Below are 23,680 nucleotides of genomic sequence, written 5' to 3'. Positions count from 1 at the left end.
GTCCAGCACAAGGAAGCGTCTCCTCTCACAAGCCTTATCTGTGTTAGAGGAACAGCAGAGCATTACCATGTGGGGAGCATGGCTGTGTGACTGGACTCAGAGAGAGCACAGCCCTCTTACTCCCATGTAATCAGCTGAACCGAGTGGGTTCAGAGAAGGATCTGTGCAGCTGTGCTTTATTACAGACACAATGAGTCCCAGATTAGGGGAACTGGAACTAGAGAGGGAGGGGAGAGGGGAATCGTGGGGGGTGGAGGGGTGAAAACGACTCCGAACACATCTGTCCTCGGTTTGTCGGCAGCTATAACACCAAACCACAAGCACGGCCATGTACAAATCTGTCTCCGCTTGGAAAGGCCGCCTGCGGAAACGTTTTCCAGACCTTGGGTTTATTTGGGGGTTTTTTTTACGCGTGGACTCGTGGGAATAGTCTGTCGCCTTGCGGTGAAAACGATGTTCACCAGGTTCGCGTTAGCATTCGATGCGGTGGCACAAAACAAGCAGGTGGCACAGACGTGAAGCGGCGTCTGGTGCTGCCGTGCTGTGTGTGTGTGTGTGTGTGTGTGTGTGTGTGTGTGTGTGTGTGTGTGTGTGTGTGTGTCTCAAGGAAACAATCAGTAATCTATTTATTGTGGCCCTTAGTTTAATAGCCAATGACGTCCCTGCTGTTCCTCTGCTTTAAAAGCAGCCTGATCCGTCATTAAGCAGTGTAATTGTCGTCCAATTATACAATGCTTTCAGGCCAGGCCTGACAGTGCATCTACCCTGTTGTGAGGTGGGATTTTTTTCATTTCAAAAAATGCAAGCCAATTGACAGATGAGTCGCCCCTAAGCGACCCAGAGAGGGAGAGAAGCGAGGTGCCATGTTTGGTCGGTGCTGTCCTATCATTCTGCTTCAGCGGAACCTCTCAGGCAAATACAAAATGCAGGTTCACAGAGTGTCAGACCAAACAGAGGCAAGATGCACAGAGGAGACATTAGAGCTTACGGAAAAGCCTCTCTATCCCCTTAGAAGAGCTTACGCATAAAGAGTGTTCAAACATCAAACCGAACTGTTGCACCGTTTGTCTAGCTTTCTTCCTTCACGTACACATACGAGTCGAGACGAGCTGATTTCACTAACACCACGTAGAACTAATCCCACAATAAGATGCGTTTGAAAAGTGGCAGCAAGACTTTGTAACACGGAAGATGTTCCTCTGTTACGGTTTACTTACTAGCAAGAAAAGCTACGGCTAACTTAATGATGCAATGCTATTTTGTGTTTTAAGTGGGTCAATCAACTTCTTTCATCACTCAGAAAGCACTTTGTTTTTCACACTTAGTTATGAGGCTGCCTATAGGTCTTGCTCAATCTGTCTCACACACACATCAGATTTACTTTAACTGTAACAGTTAAAAACTCAAAGTGTGTCTATATTATATGTGAAACCGTGCCTCTGATGTCCGCTCCATAGGGCTGGAATTGATACTATTTTTTAAAGTGCACGAACAGACCAAACAGGAATGGCAGGGGTCACATCACATGGTCCAAGGCTTGTTTTTTTTTTTTTTTTTTTTTTTTTACTCACACTGTTTCTCATTTAAGGCTGTTCTCCCCACTTATCCACATGCCTCTGATTCACTGGAGTGAGCATAGGAATTATGGTTTATTTTTTAACTAGCTTAATCTCATTACTTTCATTGGCTGATGAAACCCTGCACTAAAAGTAAGCGTATTATTTATTGTTGTGCACAAAGTCTATCTGCACCGGGCGTGCCAGCATGCTCAGATGGATGCAGCGATTTAAACAAGCAGACCAGGGGGGTGATAATAATATTAATAACAACCGTAGGTTCTTTTTTTGTTCATATCTTCTTTGGTCAGGGGTATGGCACAGCTGCTTATTAACCAATACGATCTCCCCCGCTACTCTTTATCCTCTAGGACACACCGGACCGATCTGGCAATATACATGGACACCCAAGATGTACGGCCTAATAACTCACGTTATATGAATTCAATAACACGTGTCTGTAGCCCTGCATGGTTGTTGATGGGAGCAGTAAAACAAACTTTAATATCCCAGTGTGTTAGAACAGTTAATGATCAGAGCTGAGAGCAGTTAGGCTGTAACTCACTGTCCACTGCCTCCTCACTGCCGTTGCAGACTTTTATTCTCATCACTATTTGTGAACATGGAAGAGAAGTTTCTCCACAGCATCGATAAATAACACTGATTATACTTTTTTTAAATTTTTTATACGAATGCCAGTTCTGTGACGTCAGCGTTAAACTCATGGATCCCTAAAACTCACCACCTCTCCCGATCCTGTGTGAAGGTTATTCATTGGCACGAGAGCCGGCGTCCGATGGGCAAACGATTAGTTAGCATAGGCGGGGCTTTGGCGAGTCTTGACGAGCGCAGCAAAACATGGCAAACGCGGCACGCTATGAGATCACAGACCGCCAGCCAGCTGAGTCTGTTGATGCTGCAGAACCCTTTCAAGCCCCTTAGACATGTGGTTCGAATCAAGAAACATCAGAGTCATACTGAGTTTTAAAAACAAGCGATGGTTCCATGTATTCTGCAAAAGGCTGGATTCATTAAAAATATTGAAGAACGCATCATAAAATGCATCTTGACATGTAGAAATGCTGACACTGTATTTATGAAACCACATAAATCAAAAACAGGGAAAAAAAGAGTTTAAGGTCTTTAAATTAAAATCTTAACAGCATGTGACAGCGAGGTTAACTGTAACTGCATTCAAAATCATGGATTTGACTCTATAACGTAGTGCTGAAGCATCTAGAGACATTTGTCCGAAAATTTTGTTCAGGTGGGAAATATTCAAGAAATCAAAATGGTTTAAATTGAATACAGCTATCACAGCCCATTTCCATCAGCACAGTACATTTTTTATAAGACCCAACGTGGTTGGACTACAAGCTGTTAAGAACAAAAAATAAGAAAAACTCCCCACCTCCTCTTGCTCGTGTTCAGACGGAGACACGCATTGACCAACAGCTACCGGTCACACAGAAATAAAACATCTGTAATTCATTGAGTTTGGCCATCCTTTCTTAAAATGCATTATTGTAGGGAAAACGCTGAAAAAAAGCTCAGGCGATGGCATCAAAAATGTGCATCGGATAGTTAAATGCATCGTACCTAAAAATTTTGTCGGTATAATCCGGTACAATTGAGGCTAAACTACATCACTATACAGAGCAAAACAAGGCAATACTGCATACTGAGGGCCATTCCGTCCAGCTGTGGACCTTCCATTACTGAAGTGTGAAGAAGGCTGCTGTTGTATCCATTAACCCAGCACACAAACGGCGGGGGAAGAGTGGTTTTCATTCTCTGATAACAACCAACACGGCAAACAAGTTATTTTCTCGGGAACATGTTAGAAAACTAACGAGTAACTGACTGCAGACCGCTGTCCCTTTGACACTCTGAACCAGCATATGAAGCAGATACTGTACACAGGTTCAAGCCTGTGTAATCCATATCAGTCATGTGTAGTCACCGGGTCAGCTCTGAAGTCAACATCACCTCTGAAGCATAAATAAAACCTTGTTGTTTGTCCTATTACGTGCTACTGGACCAGTTTGTCTGTATTTTTGTACGTACAGTAGAAGCTGTCACCATTATATACAGGGTAAGGTTAAATCAACTAGAGGCTTAATATAATAACCATGTTGCAATGGTACCCGTTAATACCAAAGAGCCAAGGACAAGGACAAGGGTCAGAAAACTGAAATGTTACACTTCTACGACCAAAAATGGTCAGTTGATCCACTGCGATACGGTCTGGGAAAAGGGCGTTGTCCATGAACCTCAGCGTGTTGCTCCATCTTGTGTTACACATCCCCCCCCATCCTTTTGTGCACAGGGACAATAACAGCGTTGGGGGGGGGTATCCGGTTACCTTCCCAACCACTGCCATAACAACATATGGAGGAAGCTTAATACATGACAACAGGTCCATCTTCCCCCATATTCATCTCCATGCCGTTTAGATGCCTCAGGACACCGACTGCTGAGCAGTAAACATAAACACAAATACAGGAAATAAAAGACCGGCAGAGTGTTGAAATGTTTCCACGTTGACAAATAAAATAATTTGGCTTCATTGTGCGCAAACTCACGGAAATCAACGCACACGTAAGCCAAAGATATTGTGTGTGTGTGTGTGTCTTGGAAAATAATCGTATCATCCCTTCTTTTGTACATTCATTTACATAATGTGGGCGTAGAGGGGTCAAAGATCAGGCCCATCTCCAATCCCTTTGAGTGAGGACTCACAATGGGCAGGAGCTGAATGCTTTTAGCCTGGCGGCAAAGGGGAGAGCGGCTCCTCCCTCGGTGGTGCCTTCCTCCATCCCTATACCCGCACCTCTACCACATCCTATTCACAAGAGTTTACCATTTGAAAAGAATCTTGCAGTCTGCACTGTAACCTGAAGCGGTCTATTGCATATCAGTTTTCGACCAAGAGTAAGGAGAGCTGTGGAGGAGAGGAGAGGAAAGAATATAAGGCAGAGTAAAAAAAGACAAAGAGAAAGAGGAGGGGGTAGAACCAGAGCTCCACTAGTAGCTTTTTTTATTGTGTCCCGGTCCATGGCAGGAAACGGCGGGGCTTCTTTCAGTTGTCACATTAAAAGACCCATCCGTCAGAAACACAGTTCGGTGTGGTCCCTGCAGACTGGCAAAGAAGGGACACTTTCCACTGTGCTGGCCAGCACTCCTAAACCCATCTAGTGTAAATAAGATTTCCATTGGCACTCGTCATGACCGGCATACAAACAAGGCCATAACATTCCGCAAAAAAAACAAAAAAACAATGGAATTAAAGACCTGGGTGGGGAGGAGGGAGGATTTTTGCACACTAACCACACGTATCTAAGCAGAGAGTTTACTACCTTTTACCCTGAATAACATTCAGGTTGTACATTATTTAAAACGTGTAGTTCATGTGAAGTCCATTTGGCATTAATAGACAGAGCACGGCTTCATGAGGGCATTAAATCAGATTCCTTCCTTGAAAAGTACAGTTGTTGTTTTCCGGTTGGGGACTTGAGCCCTCAAAGGGGGAGCCATTGAGCCGGAAGCCTGCTGATTAAGTATGCAGGCTTCTGTCAAAATAACAGCAGATATCTTAAAAGTGTCGCCAGCTGGGACGCTAGCAGATATTGTGTTGCATCCCGAGCTGGAAGGTTTTTCGGGTAGGAGAGGGGATAACATGACAGCTGTAGCGACCCTGGATACCAGGAAGACCTGGAAGCACAAACATTTGCCTTTCTGCCTGACTGGAATCCACATTAGGAGGTCATCGGCCTTACAGAAACTCTCCCCCCCCCACACACAGACACATATGCCCCGGTGGCAGCTGTGCTCGGGGGTTCACAGCCCAAACACAAACAAGAGATAGGGTGCTCAAGAGATGGATGGGTGCTGTCATGCATGTACAGTATGACACCGACACACTATCCATGACGGTGTGCCTGGGTTCAATTAAATTACCGTTTCAGGATAGATAGTTCAAAAGGAATGAAGCGCACTTTTAAGTATATAAACTAGGAAAGAGGGGACGAGTGGTAACATGAGAAAGCATCATAAATCAATCACAATAACATCCACCAGGGCCATGTGATCTTAACACCAAACACTGAAATGTTTGATGTTGCCCTTGCATATGTCCCACTCAATCAGGCTAAGGCCCTCCGCTCAAGTAGACCAGTGGGAGCCGAGCTTTTTAGATCAATGCAACATATGGAACCCACCAAACTGAGAGGGAGTGGCGCCCATGGGGTTGGATTTTAACACGGATGGACAGCTGGTGCCGTGAGCTATGACAGCAGAGGATTCATATGGAATTCAATTCCCTTCTTTTACGGCTGTGGAATTGTGGGCAAGTTGTGGATCTTCCCTGGTAAGAACATTAAAGGGTTTTTTTCCTTCATTTTTATGGGTCTCATGCAGAGAGCACACTTTAATGAGGGGCAATGTCCAGTCCGTGCTCCCCCCCTTCTCTCTTTTAACTGCATGCTGCCGCAAAGCCCACCTTGGACCCTGCGCCACATCAGGGACATCTGGCCCCTCCATCTACAAACATAGCTCATAATAGGCCATTACAAAGTCCAGGGCCTGGGAAAATGCTTCGATTTATAGTTCCAGTGTAGCCAAACCCTGAATCCTCTGTCTATCATGGCCACATTAGGTTATATGAGACAGGAGGCCCATCAGACCTAATAAGCCTTATCCTTTCCAGAGGATGGCCATTAAACCCCCCCCCCCCCCGCCAGCCCGGCCATCGGCTCCCAGTCTAGTAAATTAAACAAATGAATGGCGTCTTCAGTATTACAATCAAAAGCATAGGATAACATGAAACTATGAAGCTCATTAAAGCCCGACTCCATCTACTCTCCAAGCAGAGCCCGGGAAAACTCAATTATAAATCATTTATAAAAGGCAGACATCCAATGTGTGTATTTAGTTTCAGCCCTTTCAGTGTCGGGCTCATATTCAGTCCTACTATGTATGCCTACATCTGAGCTGTCTTGAAGGGGAGGGTGAGAGGGAGGCAGAGCCATTTCAGTTGCCCCTGACAACACCATGGCTTTTGCCAAGTTGAGCCCTCTTCATTTAAGTTCCCCTCTCCTTCACTCCACTCTTCCTTCCCTCCCCTTTTTTCTTCAGTTGGGGGTCTCCTGCTTTTATTAAGTCCCCTCCCCCCTTTCGTTACAAACACAACCGCGTTATCCATGTCAGATCCATTGGAGACAGCCTGGGGAAGTCAATATGGAGCGAATAGATTCTCTGCCTTCACTGTGGAGCTCCTGAGGCAGGGAACGCCAACACAGCTGAAACTATCACGGACAGCTCAAAACAACTGCAGCAATTATTTTTTAATCTAAGCCAAGAATATATATATTTATTTAAGGAAAAAACATTTTTATTGTGAAAGGAAAAAAAAAAAGAAAAAAAATCACAAGAAAACAATTCAACTGCAATTTCTTCACACATCAGTCTGTTCAGATTTATTCAGGTGTGACGGAGATGTTCCAGTAAACTGTTCTTCCGAGCAATGTACAAGTAAATTATTATTTTTTTTTTTTTTAAAGGCCTAGTGCTAAAATGAAAAGCTAGACATGGGAGAGAAAAGAATGAAACTCTTTTCAGAGCATCGGTATATTCAGAGCAACCGAACAAAGATCTTTGCACAAACACATTAATCTATGTTCTTTATTGAAGTGCTTGAGCAAAGAGGAAATTGAAATGAAAAGGCCGACCAAGAACAGAACAATCGATCGTGAAATACTTAATTCCTCCCTTTTCAGTTTCAGAATACAGTTCAGAAATTATAGTCAGCAGTGTGAAATATCAGCTCAGGAGAAAGGAGTATTCTACAGCCGGTTTTTTTTTAGCAATTAACACCTGCCAACAGCCTTTCACCCTCCTGTCCTGAGCCGCAGGTGTGAGGAGACCAATGTGTGACCTGATGAAAGGCACACTGCCGGAGTCGTGCCAAACAATCATTTCCCCTCACTGATAGGCCATTCTTTATTTAGCCTAGCCTAAGGAGCTACGCTACACGTACCGGCACCAACACTAAAAATAAACCTCTACCACCAGCGCAGCCCTACTGGTCGCGCATTAACCACAGCAAACTGGTTTATTCCCTGCCGGATATGATAGTCGGTTTTTGGAATTAAACACATCAGATGGAAAAACAGGAGAGGGAAAAGACAGAGTGCGCTGAAAGTATGAATCACCACCTGTACAGCACCATTTCTCCCACTCTTCCCCCTGCTCACCCAATGGCCGGAACTCTAGAAGTGACAGTGAATACTAACAACGTGAGCTAGTGTCTCCTGGGCTTCTGTACAGCAGGCGCAGCGTAGAATCATAAATGAGCGACTTTGACAGAAAACATCGGCTCATAAAAAAAGAAAAAAAAAGAAAGGGGGTTGAAGGATGAGCGGCAGAGGATTCAATGAGTTTCGAGGTTGGGGGGGGGACTTTCGATATGTCGGTGGGTAGTTATTTGCTGGCAGCAGCAAGCCCTTTACCAACAAAGGGCCTTTCATATTTCCTGTGAACAGAGACTCCCATTAATCCCGGAGGGAGGACTCATTTTAGGCTTCTCCGCACATAAATTACTCTTCTTATGCCCTTCCTCCCATTACTGCTCAGGGTTTACAGCATCAAGAGTAAAGCAAGAACGTAACGGAACCAGCCACACATCCTTAATGTGTTAGGCCGCTCTTAAAAACACTTATGTCAGCTCTAACTCATAACACATGTGCCAACATTTGCTTTGCCCCAAGCAGCAGCGAGGAAGCCGTGACAGCCCTCTGCTCTCCAGGTCCCTCCACTCATTCGGTCTCTCTCTACGTCTCACTTCTGTCCGTCTTCCTCATGTGGGAGGAGCCTCAAAAAAAAGAAGAAGAAGAAGAAAAAAAAAAAAAAAAAAAAAAAGCTCTGCCCAGCTGTCGCATTTCTGAGCAGATGAAGCCGGCTCTGACGGCCAGAGTACATGCCAATCCCCACTTATCCCGCGCAGAGTGGAGTTTAACAGTGGTGCACAGCTGCCTGTGTACACATGCTCAGACCCCTTTGGTGGTCTGGTGGAAGGCACGATAAGCGGCTGAGGAACCGTCGTCTCGCCTGTGTGGCGCGCTGAGAATGGATTTGCTAGAAGTGGGGGAGAGTGACTGGGGATGGAAATGGAGATAGAATGAGAGAGGGGGAATAAAGTCCTGCTTATGCATGTGCCCAGTGTCTGGACCGCCTTATTCCAAACAGAGACAAATCAATGTTGGTGCAATTGCGTTTTGTTTTTTTTCTTCGAGCACACCGCAGACGGGGCCAATAAACGAAGACCGGGGGGGGGATCAGAGGATAGATTGAGGAGAGGCTAGACATCGCGTTGGCTGTGGCCAAGTTCCGTACGATGCTGTTCCAGCTGTCAGCGGGGTCCAACACCTACTGCTACACACACACACATACCCTTTAATGCATGCAGCAGCCCTGTTCATAAGGTGCGCAGCGTGAGAGGGCTCTGGTTGTTCGGTTGTCTGCCGTTTAAAAAGCAACAACAGCCACACTGTTTTTTTCCTGAGAGCTTGAACTGATTATACCTGTCAGTGGAGCACAGCTGTGGACCGATCATCTTCATAATGAGACGATCTGACGGCCTTTTCACTCAGGATATGCAGTCACGCTACATCCTCAGTTAAATATCCAAACACAATTGGATTTTATTGTACTCCATCTTGTATCATCAAATTTCTATGATACTGAAAAGCCACAGATCTCTTCAGCACGTCAATATGCAGCTACTGTGGGTCATGAATTCTGTTGGGATTTTCTTTTTAAAAACGCACAACATCAGTTTATTCCAATTCGGAAGACAAGAATGTGTAGCTAAATGAATAAATAATAATGAATTTAAAAAACTCATGAATAAATATGCTCTTTTCGATCAGCTAACCAATCTTTCGACGGACCGATGACAGAACAATGTGTGCCAGTGTTGCCCGCTACAGACGCTCTGCACAGAATAAGCCTGGGCGAAGCCAGAACAAAGCCTTGTTTGTGTCTTCTGACCTCCACTCTCCTAGACAACACATTCTTGGTAGGACAGAGGGGAAACATTCAAACGGGTTCACCGCAGTTGTTTTTCTGCTATTTATCCAATCAGATCCCCTTTAAAAGACAAGGTGTGTGTGTGTGTGCGTGTGTGTGTGTGTGTGTGTGTGTGTGTGTGTGTGTGTGTGTGTGTGTGTGTGTGTGTGTGTGTGTGTGTGTGCACTAAAGCTGGGGAAGTTGCTTGAAGCAAACACTAAAAACTGAGGAAATAATGCCCTGCCAACCTGATGGTTTATGCTCTTGGCAAGTCATCCATAGTTTACTTATGAAGGATCTTTTGTTCCCTGCTGAGGAGGCTCTTTCTCCTCTAGTGATAAGTTAATCTTTCACATGATTTAAATGAAAACTCTATCAAAATGTTTTGCTAACATCTCCTCTAGTGATAAGTTAATCTTTTACATGATTTAAATGAAAAATCTGTCAAAATGTTTTGCTAACTTTATTGTATCTCAAGCCGGGCAACATGGAGGAAATCAAATAAGACGATATTTTTGATCAAATACCTCAATATCAATATTGGTGCTGCTCTTCAGTAATGTCGATATAATGACTAAGTGGGTAAAGAGAAAAATAGAAAAGCTAATGCAGCCTTTAAAACCAGGCAAAGACAACACTTAAACTACTTCACGACATCCAAAATGTAAGACTTCTAACGAAAGACTCGTATCTATTCTTCTTAATTCTACCTAAAAGGATGCAGGGATGAATAACGGTTGATAGTGGCTCATTTTCAAGAAAAACTGAATCACTGACAAAAAAAATGTCTCAATGGTCTGAAACCAGAATGACTCATGAGCTACATGAAAGCGGCCATGACGTTCACACTGAGAGTTTGTGATTGACAGCTCTATCAACCACTTACAGGGATTTTAAATCACTTATTACGACAGAGCACGGTGAGTCTAAACAGGTTAATGCAATAAATGTCCTTTTCCATTACCAACACCCGTAACCACAGCAACATCTGCACCGACCAAAGAACGACTAGCTCTCTGAAGTTGTTTTTTTGGGGGGTTTTTGGCAGCTTGGCTCGGTTGATCAAACAAACAAAAAGGTGTGATTTTATCCATCAGCTTGTGATAAACCGCCGGGTGACTTTATGTGCTTTTCCTCCTGACAAATTTAATGCATTTAAAGAAAGAGCTCAGTGTTCAAGTGCAGCATTTGGTCCCGGATCACAAAGTGTTGCGCAATGGGAGCAACAGCAGAGGAAAAACGCAGCTTCCGGATTAAAAATGTGACGGTGTTAAACCCTTATCTCCATCTCTACGAGTAACTGGCATCTGGAACGGAAGAAGGCAGCTCACACCTCAAGGAGGAAGGGGGTAGAGTGTAGAAAAATCAAAATAAAGGCCGGCTATGACTGTGATGTTAGCGACTTCTATTTGTGTAAAGCAAAAAAAATGCACGCATTCTCTTTGCTGTTTCTTTTCAGTATTTTCAGCTCCCCCTTTATTGTAACTGAACTGTAAGTGAACTTCAGCCTTGGAGTGACAGCCATATTTGGCTGCGGTGCGACCATACCCGCAGTGCATGTTTCCCCAATCAGCTGGCACCCACTTGTCCACAGTCCACCCTCGAGGTAAAAAGCTTTTGCGATATGGAGCTTTTCTGGTCCAAAATAGCCCTCCCACTCATAAATACCCCTGTTACCCACAGGCAGAGAGAACTTTCTTTTTTTTTTTTTTTTTTTTTGCACACGCTGTCCATTTTGATAAGTAGTCCACCTCTGCATGCAAATAAGTCCCCCAAATACACAAGAGTAAGCCTTGCATTTATAAACAGGGCTCTCGAGCGCACACAATTCTCATGCATTAGTCCTTTTTACCTCGTCCTCTGGCTATCTCGTTGCAGATAAACAAACACTTGAAAAAAATTAAACACGCTGCTCTAAATGAATACTACAGAGGACGGCTGAAGCACCATCAGTGGCTCCGTTTCTGTTCTTGCTCTCTTAATGAGGTTATGGCTAAGCCCACTTGTAATATCGGAGGTATATGTATGAACGTGCAATAATAAAAATGTCCTTTAAGTTGGACCTCACGGGGGGACGTCTTCTAATAACAGAAGCCCATTTGCGGCACAAGTTTCTCTGTTTTTCTCCGTTGCTTATTTCCACCGGGATGTGATTGTGGTCCTATGTACAAAACAATGCATCAGGCGGAGATAAGCTTCTCCAGAGTCAATAAAAATGGTTTTAGTTGAGCCCCACAAGGGAGCGGGTATGATTATAAACACAAGTGGAGCTGGAAAAAAGAATAACATCATAGCATGTTGATCCAATATAAATGCATGCCTCCCTTGCCTCCCACCAGGTTTTTACAGACTGGGAGCTCTGAGGGGAGGACGAGGCTGAAATAACATGAGCTCGGTCTTCTCTGTCCGCATCTCGCACGACATTCTTTACATGCTTCATTTTAATCAAATGGTTTGTTTTTTTTCTGCCTGTGCAAACTTTGTTTTTGCCACAAATATAAAAGTAGATCACAAGCAAAGACCCACAAAGGCAAAAAAGATTTGGGATTTGAAATAAAATGGCGAAGTGTAGTCGAGGAAAAAAAAAAATGGCCTTTGCAATGAAGCTTTGATTAGTGATTCTGAGTCCACAAAATCCCTCATCTGATAATAATGACCTCAGTTGAAGATGTGCTTCTGTAATGCGTTTTGCACTCCAAGTGTAAATCCTTCAGGCATTTCACGCACTGCGCCCGGATCGCTCCCAGACACATTCAGGGAAGCATTATGATTCAGTGTAACTCCTGCTATCAATTGGTCAAACGGTGTACCAAAAAAAATAAAAATAAAATAAAGTAATGATATAAATGAAAGAGAAAAACTGGAGGATAAAGTTGCGCCCCTCGGCTGGATTCAAAGCCCGGCTCCTTAATAGGCCCAATTCATTTCGCTGCTGGGTCTCGCTCCCTCTATCACTAGTGACAGGCGTGAAAGGTCAATAACCTTGGCTCATAGCCCTCATATGGTTAGCAATGCCATAAATTAATGGTCGATGCCGTTATTCCAAAGTCTTCGCGTCGGCCGAAGGAAGCTTATCTTCTACAAAGGTCACAGTGCTTAGAACACTTAGTGTGAGAGTGAAGGGCTGACACATGATCTATATAAGATGGAGTGCGTTGCACTTTGGTGGAATCAGATGGACGGTTGGATGGGATGCTGGTAAACATTTGGGAACCTGCGTAACTGTTGCCAAGCTTAAAGTGCACGGTATAATTCTCCGGGGGAAAAAAAAAAAAGCATCAACTTTCCACCATAATGCGATGAAACAGTGTTTGTTGAGGCTATTTTTTTCTTCTCCCTTCTAAACACATCCAGATTAGATCCTCTGAGATTTTCCGTTAGTTTTTATGACCTTGTTCATCATATTAGCAGCTAACAGCCGTGCTTTTTTAAAGGAGAAATTATGATCTGCTAATCCAAACACGAGCAAAATCATTGTCTTGTGCAAATTAAATTTGATGTAAATATTGATTTTAATTCAAATAAATCACTCTAATGGACAGCTTCTACGAGCTCACAACCTCACACGAGCAGGATTTGATCTGCCCAGTCAGGATGGAAAAAACCTAGAGCCGAGGGAAACAAGAAGCCAGTGAAGAAGTTGAAATTGTTGTGAGGTTTGTGATGAAGTCTTTAGTGCAGCTTGATTTATGAACAAAGCCATTTCAAGCAACTGATGATACAACTGTTGTATCATCTCCACAATTCCATTCATTGTGCTCACAACTTGAGGCAGGAAGTCATTTACCACTGGAGGAACTCAAATCAAAATCACAACTAAACTGTTATGCCATATGCCTTTGTCTCAGCCAACTCATTTGTGCAGACTCAGTCAGACTTGACATGTTTTAGAAATTAGCAGGCCTTCATCTTGTAGCAGCCGTTACACCCTTCAGTAGAAATCTAACCCCCCCCCCCAAAGCCCATGTCCTGCTGAGCAGGCAGTGCTACAGGAAATAAAGTGGCGACATGCTGCACGCTCTTTAATGCCTCAGTAAATATCGACAGAGGCAGAGATAATATAAACTCAGACGACGCGGGCCGCAGAGCGATGTTGCTCACTGCCATAGTGTTCGCTCAAATGGAGACTAGATATTGCTGCGGGTCAATCATAATATCCGCGCGGTGATGGCAGACACTGGTGTCAGCAAGGCCCGGTAACAGTAGATCACTCGAGACAAGTAATATGGCGTGCGACATATGCTTATCTGATGAGTCGACGGCTTGGGAGGGGGGTGGAAGGTGTCTTTCTGAGTAACCAATCAAATCAAGATCAGATGAAAAGATTAATTTACTTTAAATAAAGTAATGATATACTTTATATCCTGCTTCTCGACGGAGGACGACACACAAACCACAAGTTAGCGTAAAAAACAACAACTTGTGGTCAAAAAAGCCCGAGCTCCACAAAACCTCAGACATCCGTCTGTCAAAACATATTACCAACAGCACTTAAACCCCACACCACACTCATGACCGAAGCCGTGGAGCATCCAAGGTCACTCCAACAGACAAACTCAGTTAAAGAATGTAGCACTAAATGCTGCAGTACTGTCCTTGCATTACTCAATTAAGTCACATCAATCACTGTACAGAGCCAAGGGAGCCGCTCCATCTTAAGGCTCAAGTGGTGGCAGGGTGGGGGGGGGAAGGGAGTGCTGGAGGTGATAGAGGGCTGGATAGGAAGGAGGATGCATGGAGAATGTCAGGAGGTATGACTCAGCGTCTCATCGGAGAGGGCCGGTGTCCAGAGGGGCGCTGGTGCGTTGAAATTGAAGCCCCCCCCGGCCCGGAACACAATAGCCGGCTTGGCCCCCGCAGGAGGTAGACGTCTCTCCCCAGGCAGGATATTGGCTTTTGTGAACATGGTTACAGTATCTGGGTCAATTAACGTGTCCCCTGCTTCAGATTTCTCTTTTGTTGGCAGGAGGAATAATGGTGTGCCGATTCATGCAGCCTCGCGAACGCAGCGTGAGGTTTTCTTGGGGGAAAATGTGAGCTATGTGTGTCACTCGCATAAAGAAGCAGGCTAAACACAAGGCTGGCTCTGTTTTCTATTTTCTTACGTCTGCCGAAACTCTCATTAATATATTCATTTGAGTATTGGCTTTCCCGGTTTGACCCTGCACAGAGAGAGACCTTGTGGCTGCCTGTTGTCTGCGGTTCAATGCTGTTGAATTTACATCTGGGCAGCCGGTGAATGCATTCTTGTCCTAAAGCAACAAAGCAGAAGCAAAACGTATCGCCTGAAGAACAAAAGGTTTGACGAGAGAGAGAGAGAGAGAGAGAGAGAGAGAGAGAGAGAGAGAGAAAGTAGTGCGGACTGGGAGTGGCTTCGCTTCACAGGTCTGCCGATGTAAAAAGTGAAGCCGGTGCTCTCTGTACTCTCACTTAGCTAAATGTAATGTGAGAAAAAACAACAAGGCAGAGGGAGAAACTGTGGGCAAAATCGAGAGGGCTATTGCACAACAAACAGCTGGGGCAACACCGCAAACAGAGCTCTCTTTGTGGAGACAGGATCTGTGAAAAAGATATGGAGCTGTTTGCTCTACCAGCCCAAAAAAAAAAAAAAAAAAAAAAAGGCGGCTGTCTCACGGAAGAAGAATGGCCCTGAAATCCGCAAATCAGTCCCAGGAAAAGTAAACAATTCACTCCATAGTGCTGATGTATTGTCTTCTAGGTGCAAGATGGCATTTCTCTTTTCCACACTTGTTCTAGCATTTGAAAAATATATTGCCAGCCTAGTTATACGGAGGTACGTATTCAGAAAGTCAGGTCAATAGGGCTATTTATACACGGCCTCATTACGTAGTGGGGTCATCTTATGCACTTCCTGGGTGTTCTACACATTAAATAGAAAAACACGTACCAGCTACACAACACCACAATCGCTGAGAAAGATTCCAGCTCCCCCTCATGTCGAGGCCAAGCTGCAAACAGGAAATGATTGTCTTAACGGAATAAATAAATCTTTTCTCATTTGACAGTCTTTTAAGTGGAAGCGCACACATCCATTTTAAAACCGTAGCATTAGGGGCTGTAGGGGCCCAGGTGTGATCTAGAACCAAATAACCTATAAAACCCCCTCTAACCTTCACATGACTGTGTGAAAGAGCAAATACAGCCAACGGTCGGCTCTCTCACATCCCTATCCATGATGGACAAGATTCTGATTGGGCAGATGTAGTTACATGCAACCTTGTGAAAGACCAATTACAACGTGCATTTAACCAATCACAGTCTGATTATGCAGTGTGGTCTGGCTGCTGATTTTTTGTCAAATGTCTTGCTGATAGAGGCGGTCTAGGTCAGTTAACCTCCACCAGCTAGTTATAGAAGTCTCAGTTACCAGGAGCTGCCCTTCAACACCACCACCACCACCACCACCACCACAAAGAGCTGTCTGGGTTGAACAAGCTAATTATATGCCAAGGACAACCCCCCCCTAACATTCACACAGGCATGAGAGAGGGACACCTAAACTGCAGCCCAATGTCAGAGCCGCACACTGTTAGGTGCCAATGGCAGAGGGCAGAGCCTGGAGCTGATAAGAGCGATATGAACAGAGGTGATGAGAAGCCATCGGGATAGTGTCAGTCCTACTTTATCTACATTTAGCCATTAGTCAAGTACCTGTCTGCCTCCAAATGTGGAGGCATTATTATCAGACTGCCGTTTGGTTTAGGCAAGGACTTAGAGCCTAAAAAAGGTCAGACATACATAAGCTATGTCTCATTCTGTCATGTCACCCAGGAAGAAAAAACACCCACAAATTAGCCACAGATGGCTGCCTGCGTTTTAATGCGCTAACATTATCCTTTCATTTTTTTTTTTTTACAATATGGCCTTAGGCCTGCAACGGAGCCGCGGTCCTCTGACAAATGGCCGCGGCCGCCCCAACACTAGCACTCGATCCGACTCTCCTTCCCCCGTTATACTGGAGGCGAACTGCATCAAAGGTTACTTCCCAAAACCATGCACTGCCAAGATTCAATCTGCTGTCACAATATGTGGTGGTTATCTAGGCCATGGTGCTCCCAGAAAAAAAAAAAAAAAAACGAAGGAAAAAAAAAAGAAACTCAGTGACAGGAAATGAAAATAAATGTTTGCAGGCTGATAACAATAAAGAATAAAACTAATTCAACTCTTAACCCTCCAGCGTTGCTTTAGCTGGGAATTAAAACTCTGCCTACATTAAAATATATATCGATCGCGGCAAACGAAGACCCTGGATTCATTGATCCACTTTCAGAAAAAAAAAAAAAGAAAAAAAAAGAAAAAAAAAAAAAAAGGGGGACGGTCCCCATGTTGCTCTTCATCTTGCTTCATCTGCTGTATGACTGACTGCTCCTCAGTCCATCTAGTCTTGAACGGGGGATTTGAATATTAAGAAAGTCATGTTTGACTGTAGAATTATTCAGCATCAGCACAGACATCAATGAAGACCTCATACACCTCAAACACAAAGATCCCAATGGCAGCCACTTTTTTTTGTGCCACTGGGCTGCAGCAGATACTCTTACCCAGGCTATTCCTCAAAGTTACCAACCTACACTGAATATTTCAATAAACCGGTAGAGCTACATAAAATGGAAACTCTGCAATGTTCAAGAGACAGTCCTTTAAAGTATGTGGTACATATTACAAGGGCCATAAAAGGGCTTTAATGTCCGAAGAATTCTTATCAAACGTGTTATGCAGACCGCCTGAAAGCCTTTGTCTGCTTCTCCAAGAGATGAACGATCGCCTCCGTAGGTTAGAACAACATGAGGTGGCGGTGCCTCCCCGGTGACGGGTCAGGACCTCTCTGGCTGGTCTTTCATTCATCTATACCTCACCAGGAAAACCCCCACCAGCCTCATCACAAATCTGAGAGCAGGAAAAAGGGCTGAGTATGTTGCTGAGCACTCGACCCGGTTTACAGGAGAGGGTCGAGCGGGGTCACGTCTCGCCAAACACTGGGGCCCCCCTAAACACATCTGAGTGGCCCCAGCTGTACCCAGGGGCAGAGAACCAGAACGACATAAAAAATGGTTTCAGTCGGCGCAAAAAAAACTCCGGATTTCGCTAACACGGTGTTTTTCTTGTCAACGGGTGAAATTTGGTTTGTTTAAAAGGGTTGCCTTAAACAAACACAGCAAAGAGAGGTAATTATACCTAATGATAGATTAACTGAATATTCTGAGATATATATATATATATATATATATATATATATATATATTTATGTATAGCCGAGAGCGCTTTGGAGTTCATGTTCTCATCGCAGACGTTGACACTAATTGTTCCCAACACAGTATTAAACTGGTCAACTGTAAATCCCTCCCCCCTCGACTTATCTGTGGAGCCCTGTCCCCTCTCGACACGCTCACATTTAAAGTACTTGAACCAAAGCTAAAGCAGACAATAGCCATATTTCTCTTTTATCACCAGTGCTCCCATAATTGACAAGAAAAGGAAGCAAAATCAAGGACAGTGGGCTGGAGGTAAGAAAAATGAAAGCAGGATACATGGTTTGGGGGGAGGGTGGCAGAGCAGCAGCATAAGAGACTGTATTAAGTTCAATTAGGCTTTTGGGCTTTTCATTAACCCACTTTTTAGGGGAGGGAAACCTCTGCTGAATAATGCTCCGACTGACTCACTTTGCAACCCCCCCACCCCTCTAAAAAATGCAATGTGTGTCAGCTCTCCAAAGCCACTAGAATTCCATTAGACACCCAGAGGCAAACCCCCCCCCGGCAGCCGCAGCCTACCTGAAATTAAATTTAGTAAAACAAGTCAATTTATCAAGCGACTAAACAAGATAAGAGGAAATGCCGCAAAAATGTTTAAAGACTTGCGCTGCTCTTCATCTGCATGATGGTCTGATAATGATTAACCGTGTTTGGTCGTTTCCCTCCACTCGGTATCAGGCCAGAGCAAATATTTCCAAGCCTAAAAGCAAGGTCATATGGGCCCCAGAGGGTAGACAGTGGGTAACCCCCCTAATCCTGACGTGGCTTTGCATCTGCAAACAATGAGCGTAACCTCCCTTTAAATGGATCACCGGAGAGGAGTTCTCATAAGAGGAATAATTGTCCTTTCCTGGCTTTTCTCCATGCTGCTCTGCCAAGAAACTTTTATAAAAATGCATTATTAAAAAAATCCATTGAAAATCAATGAGGCATCACTCGGCCAACTAACAGTTAAAGTCTAGTCTACGCCCCCACCCACACCCCACGGGAATGTGATTAAATCTTACAATTAAATAGCTATGTTAACTGCTCGGCCACAATTGCCGTCATCAAATCCACAGGATGCCTTCAATTTAGCACATACAATGTCAGCTGTTTACATGCAAACTGCCCCCCCATTTCCCGGTTTTACGAACTGCATGATGTGTATTCTCTTGTTCGGAAAAACAAAGGAGAGGCTGCAATTAGATGGGACAAAGATATCCAACAGTCCACCCCCTGCTGCATCTCATGCATATATTGGGGTCAAAAGCAATACAATACGAGCAAAGTACTCACATTACCGACACCTTACACAAAGTACAGATAGTATTACACAGATATGCAAGCAAGTCCTATTCCATCTTCGTTAAACTACCAACAAATAACACAGGGATACGTTACAGCGTGCTGGAATTAGCTGACTGGGTTATTTCTAACATGACAAAGCTTATGTGTTCTGTTGAAACAGGCTAATGGTATGGTTAATAAAACCACCCCAACAAGAGTCACTCAATGCCTCTCTATTCATTATCTAAGACCTTTCAGGGAACCATTGACAAAGTTAATGAAATGCAAAGAAACTTAAAGCAAAAGCCGGCTACATGCGGCTAAAGAAGCATCAATATGAATAAAAAAACCTGAGCTCCTGGTCAAAAACAATCTCCCTAACCAGCATGGTGAAAGCAAAGTTGAAAAACTTTTGGCATGCTCTCCACACTGTGGGGGCTTTGTCTTTCAAAAACATGCCAGGAGCTTTTCATTAGAGAATGCAGTTTCATTAACATCATCCCACGCTGCTGAGCCCCGCTGCATTACAATGACACAGGAGTGCCCCTCTCAGTCAAGGAAGTCTCCACAGAGCAACAGCTCGCTGGGGGAGGAGGTAGAGAAAGGAGAATAGGGGGGTAGCAAACAAAAGGGAACCCGATTACCCCAGGTCACGGCTCATCCACAAGCCAACAGAGGGAAATCCATCACCTGCAGGATCAAAAGGGGAAACTTGTGCACAAGGTAAAGCCCAGTGAAAGCTGTACCCACCCCATTGAAAGCACTCTCTTCCCTCTCCCCTTTCTACTCCCGTCATTGCCACCTCCCCCTCTTCCTCCACCTATCTGACTCACACCAACGGCAGCGTGCAAGTTTTAGGCACACACCGTGAAATCCAACACAAGTGGGAATGTTTTTCTGGTCCGAATGACCTCAAGGCTCTAACCTTTCAAATAGCACCATGGTGATATATTCCCAGTTTTTTTATTGCCGTCTGTAGGCCTGCGTACTCTTTCATGGGTGCTGCATCCTCATTTTGCCAATATTAAATTCCAAAGAGGCCGTATTGGTCATGCATGCTGCAGTGTAATGGGCTACTGCAAAGGGAAAAAAATCATTATTTTTCACTTTCTTCTTTGCACCAGGTTATACATTTTATAAAGCTACTACATCTGGGTTTTGCACAGTGAGACGACTGCTGTAACAAACATTTCGAAAGATATTTAAATTGCTGTTATTCCTGCCGTGGAGTGGACTTACCATGTGATACGAGCAGGAACCTTTAGGCATAAACGTGTTTAAAAGACACAGACCGAAATAGTTTCCACATATGGTTTGAATTTTAACTGAAGTGATGGTAAATTAGAAGAGGACTAATGCAGAATAATGGCATATGGTTATATCATGGGATGTTTAACAGCTAGGTTACTTGCTTGGTCAGAGCTGTGCAAGCATTCAGATCCTTGTGTAATCAACTTTTTATTAAGTCTCCAGTGCAATCAATAAAGTTTTTCTACTTTTAATGAAAAAGCCAGTAGTTAATATTCTGCTTAACAAAATGCAAACTGCAAAACCAAACTGTTAAGCCACAATGTATAATCTAGCACTTAGGTATAAAGCTTATGTTTGAATCTGCTAAAAAGAAAGAAAAAAAAATTAAAAACAGCGTGTAAGCAAAACTGACAGGAGCGATGTAGTTAAGTTGAACCACATTTGAGCTGGTTTACAAGGCAAACTACACCACTCGCAGTACAACACGGCTACACCGAAGCTAATTGTTTAAATATGTCAGGCTTGTTCTGATCCTCCCAGAAATGTAACACATAGCGGCAAGCATGCACGCACGCACCCACACCAACCAACACCCACGCACACACACACTTGAGCAAACATAGACATAACAAGCATCCAGCACTGGGAATATTTCACCACTCACCGTTGAAAAGGGGACGTCCTTCCTCCGTGATTTCTGGCACCACAACCTTGTATACATCTTCAGAGAAGCCTGGTCTGCATTGTGGGGTGCCCCTGCCCTCTGCTGCAATCTGTAATGGTGGGGGGATGGGGAGGGGAGGGGGGCAACAATGAATCATAAATCAACCTTGAAAACATGCACTCTGTTGCCTCCAAAAAAAACCTCTTGGTCACGTTCCGAAATTCCCCACAGTTGTACAAAAGCATCTGTTGTTTTTATAGCAGGGACCGCAATTAGGATAATGAGGCCAAAAGGGTTAAGCATTAGCCAAAAAGCATGGCTAGGCAAGAACAAACTCCATTTGTACCCCTGGAGGGGCCCCGGCCCAGGGAAGGGCCATAACCAAGTCCCCCGACCAACACACTCTTACTCTGGACAAACACTCCACTTTGACGTCCAGGAAACAAAGCAATAAAAAGTAGATGCTAACGATCCACTGTTCAGGAGTAAACATTTAAGTGTAAATGTCTGAATAAACAAGAAAGAGCAACTGCTGGCATCTATAAAGAGACTGAAAGATCACTTTGATCAATATAGTGGGGTGTTTTTTTTTTGTTGCCTTGTTTTGTAAAGGAAAACTCTGCTTAGGGTGTAAGTACACAAAGGATTTGGCAAATAATGAGGCTGTCGCAAGGCAAAAGAAAGCATCTAAATCACTGGGGCTCGTATGAATTTTGCAGATAAGAAAGAAATCATTAACAGTAAGAAACCACAAGCGAGAACACAACTGATGTCCAGGCCAGTTCAAATATAGTCCCATCACACAACCTCAGCTTCTCTGAACACAGGCCTGGCCCCATTTATTTGCGTGCACATCACAAAAAGACCGTAAAACCAGGAGAGGAGTCTTTGGGAGAGAGAAGAAAAAAAAAAAAAAAGGGGGAAAAAAGAGCATTGTGGGTATCCGTGCCACTTGCCATTTTTTATTCACAGGAATTTAAATGGAAAATGCATGCAGAGAGGAGAGGAGAGGAGAGGGGGAGCAGAAGAGCTATAACGACGGTACCAGGATGTACCGTTCTGGATACAAGTGTTAATACAGACACCAGTTCTTTAAAACAACTATTTCAGCTGCCAAAGCGGAATTATTTTACTGTGTGGGTGCGTTTTTTTCTGTTGCTAAAAAGGCACACGGGTTTAGCAAAGTAACCATATAGTCAAGAATATATCCGGGGGATAACATTGCACAGCCAGGTTCCCTTCTAAGGGTTCAGCAACAATGACTATTTATCAATGTAACAGTCCGTTTAGGCTATAGCTATCCTCCATTTACAGTGGGCTACTTTTCGTGGCTCATAACGGCTTTTTACCAGAGAGGCAATTAACTCGCCGGGGGACAGGGGACACGCTGCAGCAATCTCCATAAATATTAAAGCTAAACTAAATATAACCAAGGGAGAACTAGGTTAACGTGGCCATGTATAACTTCCAGACAATGAAAGATTCGGCTATTTTAACTCTTAAACGAGGCTACGCCATTGTACATTTGAACTCTTTTTTTTTTTTTTTTTTTTTTGCTGGAATAATTAATTCAAATTGTGCGTAGCAGAGAAACAACACGGGCGTCTCGTGCGCATATAGAACCGTTCGCCGGTAAATACAGCACGTGCCGGAGCTACTTTATCGCTCATTTCTTTGGTACATTCATGGCAGTGTTCCAAAAAAAAAAAAAAAAAAAAAAACCTGCGCGCTATGTAAAGTGCCTGTTGGGAAGCTAGCGGCTAGACAGGGGGCTCGTAACTCAACAAACATCACCGCCACCGAGCGACAACAACAAAGCACCTAAACTGTCCGGTGTAACTCCGCCAGAAAAACCTCTGCTCTGAAAATCCACATTACCTGCAGTCCTGCCAAGACCGCCAGCAGAAACAGTCCGCTGCCCTCGTGTAGTGAGTACATTGGTACGACCGCCACTGCTTTAATTTCCAACCCCTTGTTCGTGTATCAAAAAAAAAAAAAAAAAAAAAAAAGAAGAAGAAGAAATAAAAGGGGAAAAAAATTAAAAAAGAATATCCGTCTGGCTCAAGTGTGGGCCGCGGTGGGGAAAAGAAAAACAGGTCCTTCTACGATTTAAAAAAAAAGGCAGCAGTAGAGGTGGTGGTGTCGTCGGCGGCAGCATGCAGCAGCAGCAGCCTCCTCCTTCTATCTATCCAGCCAGTACTGAGGGGAGAGCGGTGCCTGGTACTGAGGCTGCTCTGCTCCCTCCCATCCAGTCCGACGAAGAACACAGAGGCAAAAAAAAAAAAAAAAAAAAAAAGCCCCAGCCGCTAGTCTATAAAAACCGCCCATCTCACTGTCTCACCCTGCTGGTCGCGCCGCCAATTTCACTGCAGGGACGGAGCGGGCTCCCTAACCCCCCCCCCCCACACCCCCTGTATGTTAAACCATCATCCCCAAATGACAGAGTATTATAACGTTCACACATAATAGTTATGTTCACTCACAGTGTGTGGCACTCAGTGTCGAGTTTACTGTGGTCTTATCATACATTATGGCATTTGTATTTATTTATTTATTTATTTATTTATTTATTTATTTATTTATTTATGTTGTAGCCATTC

General features: G+C 44.1%; 1 protein-coding gene across 1 annotated transcript in view; it reads right to left on the bottom strand.

The window, feature by feature from the left end:
• Positions 1 to 23,343, bottom strand: part of cdh2 (cadherin 2, type 1, N-cadherin (neuronal)) — a 59,734-nt gene extending 36,391 nt beyond the window's left edge. Inside the window, 2 exon segments of the mRNA XM_054623536.1 lie at positions 21,081 to 21,189; positions 22,959 to 23,343. Of these exon segments, the coding sequence (XP_054479511.1) occupies positions 21,081 to 21,189; positions 22,959 to 23,018 (169 nt within the window). The 5' untranslated portion in view covers positions 23,019 to 23,343.
• Between the last annotated feature and the right edge of the window lie 337 nt (positions 23,344 to 23,680).

The sequence above is a fragment of the Anoplopoma fimbria genome, chromosome 3, assembly GCF_027596085.1.
Source record: "Anoplopoma fimbria isolate UVic2021 breed Golden Eagle Sablefish chromosome 3, Afim_UVic_2022, whole genome shotgun sequence".
Taxonomy (NCBI): Eukaryota; Metazoa; Chordata; class Actinopteri; order Perciformes; family Anoplopomatidae; genus Anoplopoma; species Anoplopoma fimbria.
Note: the sequence above shows the minus strand (reverse complement) of the source record. Positions and strands in the feature narration are given on the sequence as shown.